This window comes from Phacochoerus africanus, chromosome 4, assembly GCF_016906955.1.
Source record: "Phacochoerus africanus isolate WHEZ1 chromosome 4, ROS_Pafr_v1, whole genome shotgun sequence".
In the NCBI taxonomy this organism is placed as follows: domain Eukaryota; kingdom Metazoa; phylum Chordata; class Mammalia; order Artiodactyla; family Suidae; genus Phacochoerus; species Phacochoerus africanus.
The window spans coordinates 78,492,636-78,514,331 of record NC_062547.1 but is presented as its reverse complement, the minus strand read 5'-3'; the positions used below and the strand labels follow the sequence as shown (position 1 = coordinate 78,514,331).

The 21,696-nt window shown below is 40.3% G+C and overlaps 1 protein-coding gene across 4 annotated transcripts in view; it reads right to left on the bottom strand.

Annotated features, from left to right (window-relative positions):
* The window catches only part of MAPK9 (mitogen-activated protein kinase 9), a 63,870-nt gene that overhangs the window by 20,738 nt on the left and 21,436 nt on the right, over positions 1-21,696 (bottom strand). For all 4 annotated transcript variants that reach the window (XM_047777861.1, XM_047777858.1, XM_047777859.1 and 1 more), the window contains 3 exons: positions 16,330-16,459; positions 13,085-13,143; positions 10,783-10,921 (listed from right to left, as the gene is read on the bottom strand). In XM_047777861.1, coding sequence (XP_047633817.1) covers positions 10,783-10,921; positions 13,085-13,143; positions 16,330-16,459 — 328 coding nt within the window. The remainder of the gene's footprint in view (positions 1-10,782; positions 10,922-13,084; positions 13,144-16,329; positions 16,460-21,696) is intronic.

The following is a 21,696-nucleotide window of genomic DNA, read 5'->3' as shown; positions in this document are numbered from 1 at the left end:
AGAAAAAAAAAATGTAACCCCCATATAAAAATTATTAACGAAATACTTTACATTCCTTTATTTGGGTACTGAAATCCAGTGTTTATTTACAATTAGAGCTACATTCAGAGTGCTTAATAGCCTCAGGCGGCTAGTGGCACAGGGCTAGAATTCTCTGACCCTGGAAGCTCCCAAAGGCTTCTTTCCTTGGAAGAAGAATCCCATGATCACCAACCCTAACTTCCTACCCCCTCCTCTAGGAGCCACCACTACCCAGCATACACATGACTGAAGTCCCTCTTCTTCCCTTTCTAGCCCAGGCTCTGTGAGAGAAGGCCACTGAAGCCCTCACTCTGCTTTCAGCTCTCAGCATCGAGTCTGACACACACAGCAGACTCACAGAAAATGTTTGCCAAGTGAATGTACACATCACACTCCACCACACTCTCAACACAACACAACTTCTACATCTGCAGTTTTTCCCCTTATAACTCTAGGGCCTTTTTTCATGGTGAGTCCCTCACCCAAAACTCTTCCTTAGGCCATATGAATGTGACTCTTGCTTGGGATTCCAGCCTGCAAACTCACCCTGGAAACTGACTTTTAAACAATCCACATCTATTCTTTTCACAAGCAGCTACAACGTCAAACTGCCAAGTCACACCATAGAGTAAAGCCTGGGAGTATTTACGTGATGTTTCAGGCTCAGCACCTGGCTGAAACGTCCCAATCCATGTGTCAGCAGTGGGCATAGGTGTGTCTTAACACAGTGATGGCTGCTAAGTATTACTGGGATAAGCAGAAAAGCATTTTAAAATTAAAGCAGCTAAACTGATGCTTCATTACTACTAACTGCCCCCTTTCTAAACTTTCTGGATTCAGTAAAATATAACTTATAAATGTATATTGCTTGAAAACATAATGAGAAGTTCCCATTATGGCTCAGTGGAAACAAATCTGACTAGCATCTATGAGGATGCAGGTTCGATCCCTGGCCTTGCTCAGTGGGTTAAGGATCTGGTGCTGTTGTGGTGTAGGCCAGTGGCTACAGCTCCAATTCAACCCCTAGCCTGGGAACCTCCATATGCCATGGGTGTGGCCCTAAAAAGACAAAAAATTTAAAAAAAATAAAAAAATAAAAAAAACACAATGAAGATTTCCACCAAGTTCCATGTAGATACCCTGGCCCCAGCTGGCCCCAAAGCACTTCCCCATTCAAGTCCCAATGCGGGGAAGTGCTGAGGGGGCACTGCCACCCAGCCCTGAAGCTGCTATTCTGCGCAAAGGAAAGCCCAGGAAGGATCAGCCCCACACAAACCTGCCACCCTTTCCATGAGGAGGCAGTGATGCAGCTAAAGTAAAACAAACCAAATCATTTCTAGCTTCCTTTTTTAAAATCAAAGAATATGGCAAGAACCGTTGTATTTCTCAATATATAATTCAGGATACAAATTACTATGGATAAAATGATGCTCAACTGTATGAAAATTAAAATTCCAAACAAGGAATGACTTTTAGTCTCTCTTCTGGCAATGAGAAAAAGAATGGCAACACCTGTATTGGAGGAAGAAGCAGAAATGGACCCTTCCTTATACTCTTGGTAGGGGTGTCAACAGGTGCTTTCTTTTACGAGACTGGTATTTTACAAATTTGAAATGTCTATACTTTACTACCCAGCAGCCCCTGAAATCAAAACTGGTCTTTAACACACAGCCACATGAACAAGGATGATTAGAGCAATGCCACCAGCCAGCCTGATCAACTGCTGAGTGATTAGAAAATTGTTGGGAGTTCCCGTCGTGGCGCAGTGGTTAACGAATCCGACTAGGAACCATGAGGTTGTGGGTTCGGTCCCTGCCCTTGCTCAGTGGCGTTGCCGTGAGCTGTGGTGTAGGTTGCAGATGCGGCTCGGATCCCGCGTTGCTGTGGCTCTGGCGTAGGCCGGTGGCTACAGCTCCGATTCAACCCCTAGCCTGGGAACCTCCATATGCCGAGGGAGCGGCCCAAGAAATAGCAACAACAACAACAACAACAAAAAAGACAAAAGACAAAAAAAAAAAAAGAAAATTGTCCTAGTCCAGGAGTCTGGGGTTATAGATGCAAACTATTGCATCTGGAGTGGATAAGCAATGAGATCCTGCCGTATAGCACAGGGAACTATATCCAGTCACCTGTGATGGAACATGGTATTATGACTGGATCACTTTCCGGTACAGTACAAATTGACAGAACACTGTAAATCAACTATAATGGAAAAAATAAAAAACATAACATTAAAAAAAAAAAGAAAATGGTCCTCTTACACTCATCTTGTCGGAACAACATACTTTACTGCCATCTGCTGGAAAACCATGATAATAAAGTGCAAACCAGGCTGTCAAAGGTGTGTATAGTTCCTCCTGGCAGAACGGGGAGAGGTGGCCTGCCTCCCAAAGGCCTGTCAAAGGGGAGGTTCCTTAATTAAAGAGGGCCCAGGGCTCCTGGGGTTCCTCACATGCATAGCTGCTCTCTCATCAGTCCCCACACATAACCAGAGGCAGCTTTCCACAAAGGAACTGGACTTGCAGGCTGAAGATGGCAAAGACATTTCTGCCCCTTCAAATCTTAAAACTGTCCCAAACAAGGAAAATAAGAAACACATTAAAATACAAGTGACACCTAAATTTAGGGGCTTGATCCACAGAGTGTGGGGACGGCTACCAGAGCCTAGCATCCCTGGGGCAGCCAACAAGGGTGCGGCTACCAGAGCCTAGCATCCCTGGGGCAGCCAACAAGGGTGCGTGAAACATCTGTGTAGGCAAAGAAGGGCAAGAGCAGAGGAGGGGGGAGTTCCTGATGTGGTGTATAGAGACTGGTGGCATTTTCGGAGCACTGGGACACAGGTTCAATCCCTGGCCTGGCACAGTGGGTTAAGGATCTGGGCATTGCCACAGCTGCAGCTTAGGTTGCAACTACAGTTTGGATATGATCCCCGGCCTGGGAATTCCATATGCCAAGGGGGAGCCAAAAAGAGAAAAAAAAAAAAAAGCAGAGGAGTGGGAGGTTGTGGGCATCACTATTCCTTGTGGGTTTTTGGTCTGGAACTCAGTGACTGAAGAGGTGTCCTAGGAAGGAAGACCCTGCACACTATAATAAGTGTCCATTACCTTGATTGTACCTGGAGCAGGAAACTAGACATTTGGAGAAGTACTGGACACACGTTGTGAGTGGACACTGCAAGTCAAAGACTCAAAGCAACATCACGCCTCCTTGATTGGTGATGGGGGGGTGGGCTGTGGAGGCCAAGTAATAGGTGAAGACTGGTCTAGATCTCTTTCAACTATAAATGACAGACCTAGGGCAAAACTGTGAAAGAGGACTGCTGGCCATTTCATGTGAAGGTGAATGGTTTCTGATCCTCTTTTTTTTTTTTGTCTTTTTAGGGCCACACCCACGGCATATGGAAGTTCCCAGCCTAGGGGTCAAATTGGAGCTGTAGCCGCTGGCCTACACCACAGCCACAGCAACACGGGATCTGAGCTGCATCTGTGACCTACACCACAGCTCATGGCAACGCCAGATCCCCAATCCACTGAGCGAGGTCAGGGATTGAACCCGCGTCTTCAAGGATGTCAGTGAGGTTCGCCAACCACTGAGGCACAATGGGAACTCCTCATCCTCTTCTCCAATCAGTATGGAAGGATGCATCTGCCCAGTCAATGACTAACATGTTACACCTGAGGACTTACTAATTTGCTCTAGCAACAATGCCGTGTCCGGCACAGCAGTTGCAATCAGGACTACTGATAAGCTAAGCCTCAGGAATCTAACATTCATCTAGTTTTTTCCAGGGCTGGACCAGTGAATTAAGATATGAGAGGGGCTACTATCCTGGCATTCTTTAGGTTTTAATGGCAGCACTTAATCTCCTTTATTCTCCCTCACGTCCTAGAGTTCAATCATGTTTCTGATGTACTATCTTTTTTTTGCCATTTCTTGGGCCACTCCCACAGCATATGGAGGTTCCCAGGCTAGGGGTCAAATCAGAGCCATAGCCGCCGGCCTAAGCCAGAGTCACAGCAACAAGGGATCTGAGCCTCGTCTGCAACCTACACCACAGCTCACGGCAATGCCGGATCCTTAACCCACTGAGCAAGGCCAGCGATTGAACCCGCAACCTCATGGTTCCTAGTCGGATTCCTTAACCACTGAGCCACGACGGGAACTCCCTGATGTACTATCTTGAGGGGCGCAGTTTCAGGTTTCACTCAGCCTTCAGCATCATAACTCTTTCCTCACAGACCAATGTAGGGGTCATTCCAACTGCCAAGTGTATCAGTTCCAGTGACACAATGAGGTACTGAGAGGATGATCAATGGGTAGGTCCATGGACCCAGTAGCCCACTGTGAGCCACGACACTCAGACCCCTCATGAATGAAGATCTGGGTCACATCCAGGTAAGGCACAGAGACCTGCCAAGGGATGGCTGAGAGTAGGAATAATGGAGAAGACAGAGAATGAGTACCCATTGTGGCCTTGAGATCAACTGTAGTGACAAGGGGCTACAGTTTTCCCCTTCCCCTCAGGAAGGGGGGTCCAAGGGGAGCCTGAGGGGCTCCTGACCTGTATGGAGAAGCAGAGCTGAGGGAGGCAAGGGTTGATGGTTGTGGCCATGAAAATGCTTGCATGGAGTACAAGTGACAGACACCCCACTGAGGTACCCTGACATTCCCCACTGCTCATGACAAGGCCACACACCCCATGGCAGCTCTCGGCCAGTGACTGCACAGGGAAGGAGGGCCATTCCTATGAGACACCAGATTCCTTTAAGACTTAGGAGCCAGCAAACTCTCCAAGAGCTGCACTGCATCCTGCAGTCAGCTCCCAATCTTCCTTCATGTCCTCTCTACCCTCAGGGGTCAGACTGTGCTGCCCTCTGCCAGTTTCCCCACCTCCTGACTCACTCCTCCCAGTCTTCCTCACAGGCTTTCTCTCAATGCGTCTCTTGCATATCTAATGCCACTGTGGTACATTAGTGCCTTCAGTGAAAAAGCCCACATGCTCTATGGGGATGGGAAAGAGAGAGGAATAAAAGACTTGGCCAAGTAAACCCCAACCTCAGTGAGTGGCTCACAGTGAGATAAGGTGGACCGCACACTTGGGAAGGGCTGAGGAAGTGAATGACAGGAGCTGTGGAAGGCAGGTGGGGCAGAGAGCAAGACAGGGAGGGATATTTAGGGGAAGGTTCACAGAAAGGTAAAGGGAGACCTCTCAGATGCCCCACTCCACTCCAGAAGAGAGGCCTTGGTTCCTTTTTCAGTCCTACTGGCCTATTACCTAGAGAAATTGAAACCAAGTTTCCAGACTCAGGCCTCAGGCACAATACCAACGGATCTGCTGGTATGAGGCACGGGGAGGACATGGGTGAGGAGCCCAGCCAGAAGACATGGCGTTGTAGTGGAGGGCTGCATTCTGCCACGTGAAAAGCCCAGCCCCACCCCTCACAGCTCTCACACTAGCAACCAGGTTAATCTCCCTCGGTGAGGAAACCAGAGCCTTTCCTAGAGAAACTAAATGATGCCCAGGGAAGAGACCTGCAAAGAGACACCGTGGCTACCTGTTGCCCTAGAGAAAAATCTCTCATTCAACAATCCCAACCTATGTACTTCCACTTGGCCTTTTAATGCTTCAGTCTTAAATGGGATCAGTAACAGAAGATCCCAGCAGACATGTGCAGAATGCCTCATATATGTCAGGGAAAGAACAAACATACTAAAAAAGGAACTCGGGGGAAAGAAAAAAAAAGCAGGCAGAAATAAAAAACTTCAAAGAAAGTTTATCTTTGTAGAGTGATAATGTCTTCATGAAAGAAGAACAAAATGCTATTTATAATAGCCAAGACATGGAAGCAAATAAAGTGCCCATCAACAGATGACTAGATTAATAACATTTTATATATATGTGTGTGTGTATACACAATCGAATATATAAATATAATCGAATATTACTCAACCATAAAAAATGAAATACTGCCATTTGCACCAACGTGGATGGCTTGAGAGAACATTATGCTTAATGAAATAAATCAGATAAAGACAGGAGTTCCCGTCGTGGCGCAGTGGTTAACGAATCCGACTAGGAACCATGAGGTTGCGGGTTTGGTCCCTGCCCTTGCTCAGTGGGTTAACGATCCGGCGTTGCCGTGAGCTGTGGTGTAGGTTGCAGACGCGGCTCGGATCCCGCGTTGCTGTGGCTCTGGCGTAGGCCGGTGGCTACAGCTCCGATTCAACCCCTAGCCTGGGAACCTCCATATGCCGAGGGAGCGGCCCAAGAAATAGCAACAACAACAACAACAACAAAAAAGACAAAAGACAAAAAATAAATAAATAAATAAATCAGATAAAGACAAATACCATATGACATCACTTAGAATCTAAAAAAAATACAAATGTATATATGTACAAAACAGGAACAGACTCACAGATATAGAAAACAAACTTGTGGTTAGTAAAGAGGGAAGGGGAGGACAAATTCAGGGTATGGGATTAACAGATAAACTATTATAGATAGGTATAGAATAGATAAGCAACAAAGCTACACCGTATAGCATAGGGAACTACACCCACTATCTTGTAATAATCTATAATGGAATATAATCTACAAAAATACTGAATGTATATCTGAAGCTAACACAATATTGTAAATCAATAATATTTCAATTTTAAAAAAAGAACAAAATGCTTTAAAAAAGAACTTTAAAAAATCAAAAAGAGCTCCAACTAACTGGTTCTCCAGAGAAAGACAGAATAAACAACACAGTAAAGAGGATATTCTGAAAGAAACAATACAAATTTTCCAGAACTCTACAGCATGTCCTTCCAGACTGGAGTGTTCATCAAAATTAATGAAACAATGTCCCCATCAAGGCATATCATCATAACATTTCAAAATACAAGAAATAAACTTTAAAAAATGTTTCCAAGGAGTTCACATTGTAGCTCAGTGGTTAACAAATCCTACTAGGAACTATGAGGTTGAGGGTTCGATCCCTGGCCTTGTTCAGCGGGTTAAGGATCCGGCGCTGCCATGAGCTGTGATGTAAGTCGCAGATGTGGCTCGGATCCCAAGTTGCTGTGGCTCTGGCGTAGGCTGGTGGCTACAGCTCCGACTGGACCCCTAGCCTGGGAACCTCCAAATGCCGTGAGTGCAGCCCTAGAAAAGGCAAAAAAAAAAAAAAAAGAAAAGAGTTTCCAGAGATTAAATAAAACCTAAACCTGGGCACGTGCAAAGGAACAGTAATACAAGTGGCATTCAAAAGTTCAAGAGGCATACTACACTACACTATAATAGAGTACTGTATTCATACCTCAGAGGCCAACTGAGTTGTAACTAAGTATTTTATATCCACCCAAATTATTAATCATATGATAGGGCAGAATAGTTTCAGATATCCAAGGCCTCCAAAAATTTACCTCCCATGCACCAGTTTTGGGGAAGCTATTGGAGGATGCATCCCACCAAAACAAAGGAATAATCCAGGAGAGACAGGCTTCCAACCCCAGAGAGAGGTGAAGCAAATCCCCAGGAAAATGCTGGGGCAAGGTCCAGGATAAGGCCTCTGCATCAGGTATGGGGGCCGGGGGCAGCCAGTCCAGATGCATGTTTGGCTGAGAAGATCAAATTAGTGAAATAGCTATGATATCTGGATGCAGTGAGGGAAGACTTAGACACCTGGCAGAAAGCTTACGGTTCAATTAGCAATAAGGACATAGAAAACTGCTCCGTCCTTAAAAAAAACAAAACAAAACAAACAACAAAGACCATAACTCTAACAAATAAAAGACAAGTGTTAAGTCTAAGGGACAAAAGTGGGCAGAAAAAGAAATATAATCATGGTATAAATATAAGCTCAGTTGTGAAAAGCATTTATAGGTTATCATGGTAAAACACAATATGGATACTGATCAAAACCCAATTACCTGGTAACTATGCTGAGAGGATAGTGGGACAGGAAAGGTGGCAGGTGAGGGTCATGACTGGTGGAAAAGAGCTAAATCAGTACCTTATGTCCCAATCTGAAGAAAGATCAACAAATAGATATCTAATCATGTTATTTCAAGATACAGTGATAAACACCAAAATAACAGCTAAAAGAACTGAGTTTGCTTCTGGGAAGACAGAAATAGAAGGAAGGAGGTGGGGCTCTTTTTAAATAAGTATTTATGGAACTTTTTTTTTTTTTGCCTTTTAGGGCCACACCCTCAGCAAATGGAAGTTCCCAGGCTAGGGGTCCAATCAGAGCTACAGCTACCCACCTACACCACAGCCACAGCAACTCTGAGCCATGTCTGCGACCTACACCACAGCTCATGGCAACATTAACCTTAACCCACTAAGCGAGGCCAGGGATCGAACCCCTATCCTCATGGATCCTAGTTGGGTTCATTACTGCTGAGCCACATCAAGAACTCCTATAGAACTATTTGATTCTTGAAAAAAAAAAAAAATCAACCAACTCATTCGACAAGTTGCAGAATGGTTATATACAAGACGATCTTGTTTTTGAAAAACACAAATTAAAAAGGACATAAATATAAACAGATACACTGATGTTTAGTAGAAAGTTGTGTCAGTGTAAAGCTAGGAAGGAAACTATCACTAGTCTCCTCCAGGTAACAATGGAAGATTGGGTGACTTTCATTCCATTTAATTGGTTGAATTACACAAGGTAAAAAGTGGTGGGATTATGGGTGTTTTATTTTTCGAGTAATTCAATTTCATGTTTAGTATGAAACATCTTAGTAAATAAAACTGAATGTATGTGTCTATGTTTAAGGTATACTATACAGAAAAAGGACAGGAAAAGATCACAAAAAGCTGTTAACACACTAAAGGACTAACTGCAGCTCATCACCTCTTGGGGTGGGGGCTGTGCAAACAGGTGCCTTCTCTACCTTTCCTACAATGAGCATATGGTGCTTTCACAGCAAACATGAAGCCTGGAAGATCCATGAATGTATGAACAGGAGGGTACAAGATAAGCAGAGGGAGACCCATTAGAGAGGTAAACAGGATGGAGAGGTAGTTAGTGGAATCATGCTGGGTAAACCAAAAACTTCCCTGGACCCTATGTAACCTTCTGGTCTACAGGCAGGGGCCTAAGCTGCAGGGACCAAACATCCCCTAACAGGCACGTGTATGCTGCAGCACTTATGAGGATCCTGGAATGGGAGGCAATTGCTTCCCCACACATCTCTGGGCCAGAGACGGGAGAAACAAGCAAGACAAACCATGTCCTTTTACAAAATTAATAAGGCCTAACATAATGAAGCCTAATAATCTGGGAACTTATTCTCAAGCATGACTTTAATACAAAATATATTTAAGAAATACCAAGAGTGCCTTAATTTATATAATGGCCAGTGACTATTTTAGGAAAAGAAATGGAATAGTATGCTGGGAAGTCTTTATCTGTAATTAAAAAGATGTGCTACTATTTTTAAAGAAAATTTATCAACAGAATTTATATTATTTTAACTAAACAGTTGGTGGCAGCAAAGGCTGTACTTAAATGACTGCACACTGGTCAGGAATCTTTCTGCTCAGCCCCCATCAGGCACTGGCCTCAGGCTGCAGACACGACTCCGGCCTCAGTCTCCTGATAAGGAGCAAGGGCTTGGCCTTCTGGATTGGTGGGCTCTGCTACCTCAGGCTTCTGTTCTGTGGCTATGATGGAATCAACCTTTCCTGGTACCCAAAAGATCCCAAAGAATTACTACTACTGTGCTATCAAGAATCTCTCTATTCTTCTTTGTATGAATAGGCTTCATTGTTCTTGTCTCACTATCTTCTTCCCCACACAGATTTTAGTTCAGAGAAAATACAACTTTTTGCTGTTAAAACATAATACTGAAAGACAGTCGGTCAACAAAATTAGTATAGTAATAATTTAAGGAATGCTACGAATGTTTCCAATAAAACCATATTATCTCTACCTCTAGTCTCACTCAACATTTTAGTTGTTAAAAAAAATTTCATTATGTTCCACTCACTTGGTGTTACCAATCAAAAGATAACAAAAACTCATAATACCAGCTTAGAAAATTACATTATATCTCCCTGGTTTTAAAATATTACTCCCTGACAGTACAGGCAACACCATCATTCAAATTAGAGCCTTGGCCTAGTCAAGATGTCTATGTGGAGTTCCCTGATGGTCTAGTAGTTAGGACTCAGCACTTTCCCCACTGTAGCCTGGGTTCAATCCCTGGTCTGGGAACTGAGATCCCACATCAAGCTGCTGCATGACTGTGGCCAAAAAAACCCCCAAAAACAAAAAACAAAAAAGTTTGCCTGGAGTCTTTCCAAAAAACCCCACCAGTATGGCTGGGATGCTGGTGTGGCAGAACTTCGCAATGTAAGAAATGAATATTTGGGCCATAATTCACATAAGATTTCTCAAACAACTGTATCATACTACTTGGCCTCTAACTCTCCTCCACCCCAAATCCAACTTCCTTGCTCACTAAAAATGGGATTTCAAATATGGCAAAAATATTAACAAAGGTAAATCTGGTTAAATAGTATTCTGAATTTCTTTGCAATTTTCCTCTAAGTTTTAAATTACTTCAAAATCACATAGGTAGGTCCAGGTAAATCAGGCATTTCACAAATATCTTCTAATCTCCACAATATTTGGAAAAGTAACACGATCTCATGGTTTATTTGGATTTTCAACATTGAAAATTTAAGTTCTTTTGTATCTGGAGAGTATGAAAATAAAATGGTTGTGATTTAAAAAAAATCAATACGATATCACTTACTCTATGAATTATACCAGCTGAATGCAGATGTTTAATACCACAGAGCATTTGGTAAAGAAGGTAGGACATTCTTTCATGATCCAACTCCATATGAATAACCTGACATAAGTTAGCATCCATTAATTCCATAACCAAATACCTGAGGAAATAAATGATCAGCCATGTATACATAAAAATTATCCAAAATTCTTTTATGGTTATTAAATCAGAATTTTTATGAAACAGTAATAACTTACTCTGCACTGGTTAAAGTAAAAAAGATAACTTATTTTCTCTAAACATTTATAAGGTATCTTGAAAAGCAGTAAATGTACAATGAAACTCTGTAAAAGTTTTCAAAAAATAAAAATTAACAATAAATGACTTTCAAGTTAAATACAAAACAATTTTTATATCATAGTCAATAGAATCTTAAACATTCAAATTCTCCTACATCTTAAAATTTTTGCTATTGGATCATTCTTAGCAATATAGTAACCATACTGTTACTGCTCTCATCTTAAGAAAACTTTTGACCTTACTTCCCCCAGCAGCTACCATTCCATATTTTTGCTCTCTTTGCAAAGCAAAACTCCCCTAAGAGGTGTCTATAGTTGCCAACTCCAATTTTTCTCTCATATTTCCTTAATCTCACTTTAATCAGGCTTTTGCCTCCACTGCTTTGCTGAAACTGTCGTCAAGGCTCCTGATGTGTTTCATGATGCTAAATCCAAGAGCCAGTCCTACAATCCCTGGCCAACCGTGCCCTTTTCCTACCTCAGCTTCTGACTGTTGAAGTGCCAATACTCGGTCCTTGACCTGCTTTTCTCTAACTGCACCCAGTCTTGGTGATCTTCTCTACTCTCCAGTCTCAAAACTTTAAATACCATCTATAGACTGTCAACTCCCAAATTAATACCTGCAACACAGACTTCCCTCCTGAGCTCCAGGCTCATTTATCTACCTGCCTACTTCACAGTTCCACTTGGGTGTCCAAGAGACATCTTGAAGTCCACATCCAGAACTGAGCTCCTGATGCTTCGCTACCCCCTAATCTGTTCTTCCAGTAGCTTTCCTCATCTCAGTTGAGAACACTTTTATCCTTTAGGTGCTTAGGCCAAAACTCCAGGTGCTGTTCTCAACTTCTCTTTCTCTCACACTCACCCCTCTAAGAACAAACACTGCAATTGTACCTTCAAAACAGTTTCAGTATCCAATCTCTTGCCTTTACCATCACTATCACCCTTCTGGTCTAAACACAGCCACTATGATCTCTCACCTGAATTGATGCAATAGCCTCCTGAGTGGTCTTTTGTGTTTTACCCCTTACAATGGGTTCTCAACCCAGAAACCAAAGTTATTCTTTTAAAATGTAAGTCAGATAAGCTCACTTCTTGGCTGAAAGTCTTACTAGTTTGCTTTAGAGTAAAGGAAAATCCTTACAATGGTCTAGAGGTCCAGCAGTGTCTGGCTCTGTCACTTCTCTGAGCCCACCTCTACTGCCTGTTCCTTCTATCTTGATTCTTCTGCCTTCTCCCAAATATTTATAGAACTAAACCCCTCAATCCTTTCAAGGCTTTCCTCAAATGTCACCAATCCAGTGAGGTCCCTCCCTAACCACCCTTCTTAAAATTGCAACATCCTAAAGAAGGACATCATTTATTTGTTATTTTGATTGTCTATCTTCCCTTGCTTTCCAGCAAGCTCTAGAAAGAAATACGACCACCTGCAATTCTTAAATAATAAAGGAATTTTTGCCTGTTTTGGTTACTAAAGTATGCCAAGTTCAAGAGATAGTCTAGCACACAGTCGGCAATCAAATATTTGTTGAGCGAATGAATACACCAATAAATTTAGGGTGAGGTTAGGCATTATATCTCAATAACAAATTAACATTTCATTTTATTATTAAAAAGATGATTCTATTTCAGATTTTGGAAACAGACAATATTTAATGACTTACCCATTTCAAATAATAATTGTAAACACCTGAACCCTACAATCTGGGCTTTCAGAGGACTGGAGAAAAACATTTTATATTTAAGTAAAGCAAATCAGCAGCACTAATAATACTGTCTGCTCTGAAGAAGTATTTTCAGGCATCCTTTATCTGTCATAGAAATGATAACCATCCAGGAATAAATAGTTGAATATTATTATTATCCATTTTCCTTGATATTTTCCTCCTACAGAGAAAAGTGGCTAAACAATCATTAAAAATGTATTGCCAACTACATTTCCTAAGTTAAAAAAGCAGTTACTTTCTTTTTTAAGTTTTCAGTCTATGATGCACAGTATACTACTCAATAAAAATGATACTTACACATCTTGGAATTCTTCTAAAGTTTTTTGTGGTGTAAACACATTTAACAAACTAATTATCTGAAAAGAGAAAATTACATGTCAGCATGTCAAATGACTCTACATGATTATAAAAATTAACTTTAACAGTAAAATGTATTAAAACTGGAAAAAATTACAGAACTCAGTATTTAGTATTATTGTTATTGCTTTTACCCAAACATTCTATTACATAGCATTTGAAAAAAGTTAAATGATTAGGATTCTCACCTTGGAAATACGATACACTTTTAATCAAACCACTTTTATGTATCCTTAGTAACTCATTATCACAGAATTTTAACACATAATGTCTTCCTGGCTTTGAACATAAAACAGTAGTGATTACAAGTAGAAAAACACTGAAAAAAAGCAATATGTTAACCCTGAAAAGAAGGGTTCAAGAACTGACCCCACTACAGGCCTTGGTCCTGGCACCCCAACAGCTAAACAATGAATCCTGCTATTGGAGCATCAAACACACATTCTCAATCATTTCAAATGACTGAGAGAAAGAAAGATGAATTATTCAGTATATAGGATTGGGTGGCTGGCTAGCCAAGGAAAAAATAAAACTGGAACTATACTTCAATCTTTTTTTTTTTTTTAATTTTACTGAGCGCTTCTTTTTTTTTTTTTTTTTGGTCTTTTTTTGCCATTTCTAGGGCCACTTCTGCGGCATATGGAGATTCCCAGGCTAGGGGTCGAATCAGAGCTGTAGCGTCTGGCCTACACCACAGCCACAGCAACATGGGATCCGAGCTGCGTCTGCAACCTACACCACAGCTCACGGCAATGCCGGATCCTTAACCCACAGAGCGAGGCCAGGAATCGAACCCGCGACCTCATGGTTCTTAGTCGGATTCGTTAACCACTGAGCCACGACGGGAACTCCCATACTTCAATCTTTATACCTAGATAAACTCAAAATGGAACAAAAATTTAAATCTAAAACATGAGGAGTTCCTGTCATGGTTCAGTGGTAACGAATCTGACTAGTATCCATGAGGACGCAGGTTCAATCCCTGGCCTTGCTCAGTGGGTTAAGGATACAGTGTTGCTGTGAGCTGTGGTGTAGGTCACAGATGCAGCTCGGATCTGGCATTGCTATGGCTGTGGCATAGGCCAGCAGCTGTAGCTCTGATTCGACCTCTAGCCTGGGAACCTCCACATGACACAGATGCAGCCCTAAAAGACAAAAGTAAATAAATAAATAAATCTAAGACATGAAACGACAAAACATTTAAATACGGATAAACATTTATAGAATTCTGGTGTAGAAAAGCCTTTTCTAAGCATGACAGGAAACCTAGATTTGATTACATTAAAGAAACAAAATCAGTATGGCAAAAACCTAAATTAGAACCTAAATTTTCTTCTACAGAGAAAGAAAGGTCAGGTGGAAGAGAAGTAGTGGGAAGTATATTAATAGCTTTAGTACACAAAGATCTTCAATAAATGATAAGAAAGAAGCCCACAGTCCTAGAGAAAAATGGACAAAAGCCATGGAAAACAAATTCTCAAGAAATAAAAATACATGACTAATTGAGATATGGAAAGAAATTCAATCTTACAAATAAAAGTAAGGCATTATTTGTCATCTATCAATTTGGTAAGGTAAAACAAAACAATCAACAATATGCAATTCTGGGATATTTTAAAATATAAGACATTCTCAGATACTCAATGAAAATGTAAAACTAACAAGCTTCCTTGAGGTGAATTTGTCAGCATATATTAAGACCAGAAGTGTGCATACGCTTTGACCCATCAATCTTGGCTAAGGAATTCACCTGGACAAGTGTGCAAAGATGCATGTTTAAGGATGTTCACTACAGCACTGCTTATAGTAGCAAAAAACTGGAAACAATATTAATATCCGAGAATAAGTGATTGGTTAAATAAATTACTGTGCATCTTTACTATGTAGGCATTTTAAAAATGGTTTATATCTATGTTCCTTAATGTATATGAGATCTAGCAGCATTCCACTGGGAAAAAGCAGGATGCATCAAAACGTAACTGACCTGTTTATGGATGTGTGTATATACATGCATAAGAATGCCCACCAAAATGTGATCTGCTGGTGATGGGATTCAAGGATTTTTGCTTTTTTGTTGATACTGTTTGAATTTTTTAAAATTTTTCTGTAACTTAAAAAAATTATTTATTTTTACTTAGTGTAAAATAAAGCATGAATTGGAGGAATTAAAAACAAACTCAGGAGTTCCCATCGTGGCGCAGTGGTTAACGAATCCGACTAGGAACCATGAGGTTGTGGGTTCGGTCCCTGCCCTTGCTCAGTAGGTTAACGATCCGGCATTGCCATGAGCTGTGGTGTAGGTCACTGACGCGGCTCGGATCCCGCATTACTGTGGCTCTGACGTAGGCCAGTGGCTACAGCTCTGATTCGACCCCTAGCCTGGGAACCTCCATATGCCGTGGGAGCGGCCCAAAGAAATAGCAAAAAGACAAAAAAAAAAAAAACCCTCAAACTACAGACTCAAAAGATTAAACCTATCTTGTTTAATATCCCTACACCAGAAAAATTCAGCATAAATGTTACAATAAAGGGAACCATAGAGAGTTGAGTATAATCTTAAATATTTATCTTCCTGTAACAAAAAGAGATCACATGGAAGGGGGATCTCCAAAGCCCTTTCCAGACTTAACATTTTATGATGTTATAACATGGCAAGGTTATTAAAATCATGTTCAAAATAATGCCTGGGGATCAGTAACAGAACATAAAATGTGCCTGAGAGTACCTTATTTTCTAGAGACATACTGTTTTTCCTTAAAAATTATAATCCTTTGATTTCTACAGAGATAGTAAGTACACCTATCTTGAATATAACATCATCTACCAATATTTACTTAAATAAATGTGAATATGTGAAAAATGTTCTAAAAAGTATTTAGATTTTTCTCAATTTGCCAGGTCAAGATTGTTGCCATTGTATAGACTCTGAAATAGTGAAAAACAAATGGTTACAAGGTTAATTGACATTCTCCTCCCTGAGTGACTTAAATTCCTATGGGCCATGATGCCTCTTGCTGACTTCAATATCCCCAATGATGATTATGAATTTTATCAATAAAATATAAAATAGTATTTTTATCCCTATTTTATCCTAGGTGTAAACTTAGTGTATTTCCGAATTCAGAAGATTATCACATCATTGGCAACACTGAAGAGGAAACAGAGGAAATGTAGACATAACTTACATTTTTATGATTGACACATTTTAAGAGGACAAGTTCACGATAAGCTCTCTTTGCATGAGTTTGATTCTGAAAAGGACGGCTTAGTTTCTTGACTGCAACATTTATCCCAAGAACTGTATCAAAAGCAGCACTATAATTAAGAAATATAATAAACAATCCATTAGAAAGATTTTGGAAAATACAGAAATGTAGAATGTACATTCAATGTATTATCTTTTTTAAAAAAATGAGTAACGAATAAAGAAAAATCTGCTTGCTTTCACTCAGGGTACTGCTACACATGAGGAGCAAGGTGAGTTGGCTAAGAGTACAGGATGGACTGACTGCTTTGCAGAGGCACCGACATGGAAGTAGCCGCTAGGGTGGGATTCAGCAATCCTTTGCACGCTGATGTCTCACTATATTACTTGAGATTATTAAGTTCAATCAAACAATATAGAGTACATAAAACTGATCAAGAAACAAAATCTTCAGTTTAAATATACCAGTAAGTTGAAAAAAAAAAAGGCACTGAAATAAAATACATGTACTTTAAGTATGTTTTGGAATATCATAGCAAATGGTTGAGCTCATGAAAAAATATAAACCTAAGTTTTGATTGATTGTGTTTTTCCCAAATGAAAGAATCTAAAAACAGAAGCCAAAATCTAAGTTCATGATAAATCCCCAAGATACATAAAACCCCTAATGTAAGCAACTGCTATATATAAAATTCTACTAGAAATACCTCCTCATACTGCTATGGTAAGAATAAAATCTGCTAGAGCCTGTGTTTCAGGAATTTCAAGTTCCCTGTGGAAATTTATGATTTATTTTCCTCCAGAAAATAGACAGGAAAAACTGAAGAACTTTTGTACCAGTTTCAAACTAGTACTAACAGTATGGTTGTTATTATTGTTACCTTTTGGCTACTTCTCAGGGATTAAAAGCTACTAAAGACCATTTGAGAACCTAAGCACCATTTAAAATATTATTTCTATTTATTCTATTCAGTTTATAAAACTGTTTACACTTATTCACTTCTATTAATAATATTTGCCAAAAAATACTAACTTAATTTTATCTTCTTTTTTTAATTGAAGGCTATCTGCTGTAGCATTCGGTTAAGAATTATTGGAAACTTCCTGTTACTTTGGAATTATTTTTTTTAATTCAGTTCACATGTGTACATGTATACAGAGATGTAAAATCACATGCCCACATGCAAATGTGATAGTCATATGAATTATAAAATGTTAAATAGAAATCTATTTGTGAAACAAATCAATATATACACTGTGATTTGTACTTATATATATATATTTCTTAGTCTCAAGAATTTAAAAACAGACATACCTTTTTTGGTTTCAAAAGTTTTTGTTCAATGAGCCAAATGGACTAGTTCTGAATTATCTGAGTGGACACATGCTTCCTCACTCCTAGTTCCAACTGAATGAGCTACCTTCAATTATTCCTGGCTTTACTTCTTAGAGTCACATCTCAACTACAAAGAATACACTTTTATTACTATTTCCTCACTTATCAAATTTAGAAATTATCTCTTTACTCCCCATTATGAAAACTGAGGATTTAATCACTTAGTTGAAACCCCCAACTGCTCCCAGTTTTTCGCTCTTATGTTATTTTTAACTTTTCCCTTGGTCACCCTTGTAACTTTAAATAACATGCTTAAACTTACTGCATCAGTTTCCAAAGGAGGAGTTCCCAATGTGGCTCAGTGGTAACAAACTGGACTAGTATCCATGAGGATGCAGGTTTGATCCCTGGTCTCACTCAGTAGGTTAAGGATCAGGCATTGTCCTGAGCTGTGGTGTAGGTCATAGATGAGACCAGCATCCTGTGTTGCTGTGGCTGTGGCTGTGGCTGGCAGCTGCAGCTCTGATTCGATTCCTAGCATGGGAACTTCTACATGCCACATGCACAGCCCTAAAACAAAAAACAAAAAAAACTTCCAAAGGAGGCTCTTGCTCCTGAGTATTTAAGATGAGACTATTACACTTCATCTCCTTTTCCTCTAGCTCTCTACTCTCTTTTCCTCCAAAATTTGTTTTAAACAGTCAAGCTTGATAAAACATCTATTCAATTTCTACAATTAAGTCTTCCATATTTCTACTTTAGGTGTGTCTGAAAGTTGAAAATCAAGACACAGAGTGTATGTATGTATGTGTGTTTATGTAAGTATTCCTAATTGCATAGGTGGGGTTATATTTCATTTTCTAAAGGTCACATGATCCTTGCTGCCTCTCATCAGAGAATGAGACTGTTTCTAGCATCAAGATCAAAAGGATTCTCTTCTTGCATTCCATCAGTTGCTAAAACTTCATGTCCTTTTACTTGTTTTATTCTTATACCATGACTTTTTCTAGCTTTTCCACCACGAGTTTCTAATAACCCCCTTTTTTTTTTTCCTTATTAAGAGAAGAAAAATATACCCCTTTAAAAGCTATCACTAGTACTTCCTTCCTATCTTCTTTTTTGGCCCCCCTGCGGCATATGGAGTTCCCAGGTCAGGGACCAGATCCAAACCGCAGCTGCAACCTATGTGATCCTTTAACCTGCTGCACCAGGCCAGGGATCAAACCTGCATCCTGGCGCCGCAGAGATGCCATTGACCTCACTGGGCCACAATGGGATCTCCACATCCTACCTTCTTACTCACATTATCTATTGTTTGGAATCTATTCCATTTTTGAGGAAGACATTTACTTGGAGTTTCAAGGCCTGCCAAACAGCTATTGCCCTGGGATTTCTTTTCACTGGCCTCCACTGTTTCTTGTGTTACATGTTCTTATATTTTCTTTCTTGTTGAAGTACATCCTCAAGGAATTTCCATAGAAAAAGTGCATGGAACATAGAATCTTATTCTGCCCTCACCCTTGATTGACTGTTGGTCTAGGTTCAAAATCAATTTTTCCCTTGGAAGCCACTGATTTCCAAAGTTGAGTGTTGTGGGTGAGAAGGCTTAGGCCTGTCTGTTATTAATTCTTTGGCTTCCGTTTTTGTCCTCGGTGCAATGACTTATCACAATGAAATGTTTTATCAGCATCCCAAAGCCCTTCCCACACCTCCCACTAATTACTAACCCTCTCCGTTCCCTAAAGATGGTAACTATTTCTGACTTTTATGATAACCACTTCCTTGCTTTTACCAGCTAAACATGCATCTTCAAGTCCCTGCATGGTTTATTTTCGCCTGGTTTTTGAGATCATCTGTGTCTGACTTCTTTCACTCAACATTATATCAGGTGAGATATATCCATTGTTGTATGAAACTATAACTCCTTCTGTGTCCCTGCTATAATATTCCTTTGTTGTGATTATATGACATAATGTTGACAGATACTCTGTTTTCAGTTTGCAAGCAATTACAAAAAACATGGTCATAAACATTCTCATACACGGCTCCAGGTCCCCTATGCAAGAATTTCTGATGAGGAGCTATCTAAGAGTGGGACTGCATATATTTCTTAAAAGAATTTTCTGAATATTTATTTAGATTATCCAAGATAAAGGAACTATTTTGTTGTTATTAAAAAAGATTCTCATGATAGATTTTTTAAAAATAAAACATATTTTCTCTCTTCCCTCCATCACCAGCCTCCTTCATTATTTTTAAAAAATTATAGCTGATTTACAGTGTTGTGCCAATTTCCGCTATACAGTATAGTGACCCAGACATACATATATATACATTCTTTTTCTCATACATCTTCCATTATGTTCTGTCCCAGGAGATTGGACATAGTTCCCTGTGCCGTATAGTAGGACCTCATGGCTTAACCATTCTAAATGTAATAGTTTGCATCTATTAACCCCAAACTCCCAGTCCATTCCACTCCCTCTCCATTCCCCCTTGGCAACCACAAGTCTGTTCTCCATGTCTGTGAGTCTGTTTCCGTACATAGGTTCATTTGTGCTGTATTTTAGATTCCTGTTTATTTTAGTAGATAATGCCAAACTGTTTTCCAAAGTAGTTTCTTCTGCCAATTTCTAGGTATTTGACTTTTTTGGTAGTATACTGACCCTATGTCCTGCAAGAGGGCTAAACATATTCATTAATTTAATAAAAGGGATGGGGGGCACTAATTCAGTCATAAGAGCCCTTTAGGAGTTTCTGTCATGGCGCAGCGGAAACAAATCCAACTAGGAACTATGAGGTTGCAGATTTAATCCCTGGCCTTGCTCAGTGGGTTAAGGATCCGGCGTTGCCGTGAGCTGTGGTGTAGGTCGAAGATGTGGCTTGGATATTGTGTTGCTGTGGCTGTAGTGTAGGCCAGCAGCTGTAGCTCCAATTCAACTCCTAGCCTGGGAACCTCCATAGGCCAAGGGTGCGGCCCTTTAAAAAAAAAAAAAAAAAAAAAAAAGCCCTTCAGAAGCAGAGTTTTTCTTCTGGCTGGTGGAAAGAGGGGAAAGTCAGAGGGATCTGAATCCTAAGAAGGACTAGACATGCTATTGTTGCCTTTAAGATGGAGGGGGTCACATGAGAAGGAATGTGGGAGCCTCTAGAAGCAGAGTGGCCCCTGGCTGAGGGACAGCAAGGGGATGGAGGCCTCTGACCTACAGCTGCAAGGAACTAGGTTCTGTCAACAACCTGAATGCACTTGAATGCAGATTCTTCCCCAAAGCCTTCCCCAAAGCCCAGTCCAGTGACATATTGATTTCAGCCTTGTGAAAAATGCCAAGCAGAGAATCTACCTGCTTGGCACACCTACCCAGATTTAATTATAAATGAGTATTGTTTTGTTTTAAACCACTAAGTTTATGGTAATTTGCTATGTGGCAATAGAAAACAAAATACATCGTCTCTTCCGTATTTTTCTACTCCTTTGTCTCCCCAAGGCTTCATTTTGAATATTTTTTTCACTTACCTTTCAGATAATCCTCTCTTCAGTTATATCTAATATGCTATTAAACCCATCCATTAACTTCATAATTTAATTACTATATCTTACAGTTCTATAATTTCTTTTTCTTTTCTTTCTTTTTTTCTTTTCTAGGGCTGTTCCTGCAGCATATGGAGGTTCCTAGGCTAGTGGTCTGTCGGAGCTGTAGCCGCCGGCCTACACCACAACCACAGCAACGCCAGATCCAAGCCTCATCTGCGACCTATACCACAGCTCATGGCAATGCCGGATCCTTAACCCACTGAGCAAGGCCAGGGATCAAACCTGAAACCTCATCGTTCCTAGTTGGATTCGTTAACCACTGAGCCACAACAGGAACTCCACAGTCCTGTAATTTCTATTTAATTTTTTAAAGTTTTCATTTTCCACACAAAAATTTTCATCCTGTCTTTTACCATTCTGAACATAACTCTTTAGGAGTTTGGATCCAATAATGCCAATAACCCCTGTAGTTCTGTTTCTTT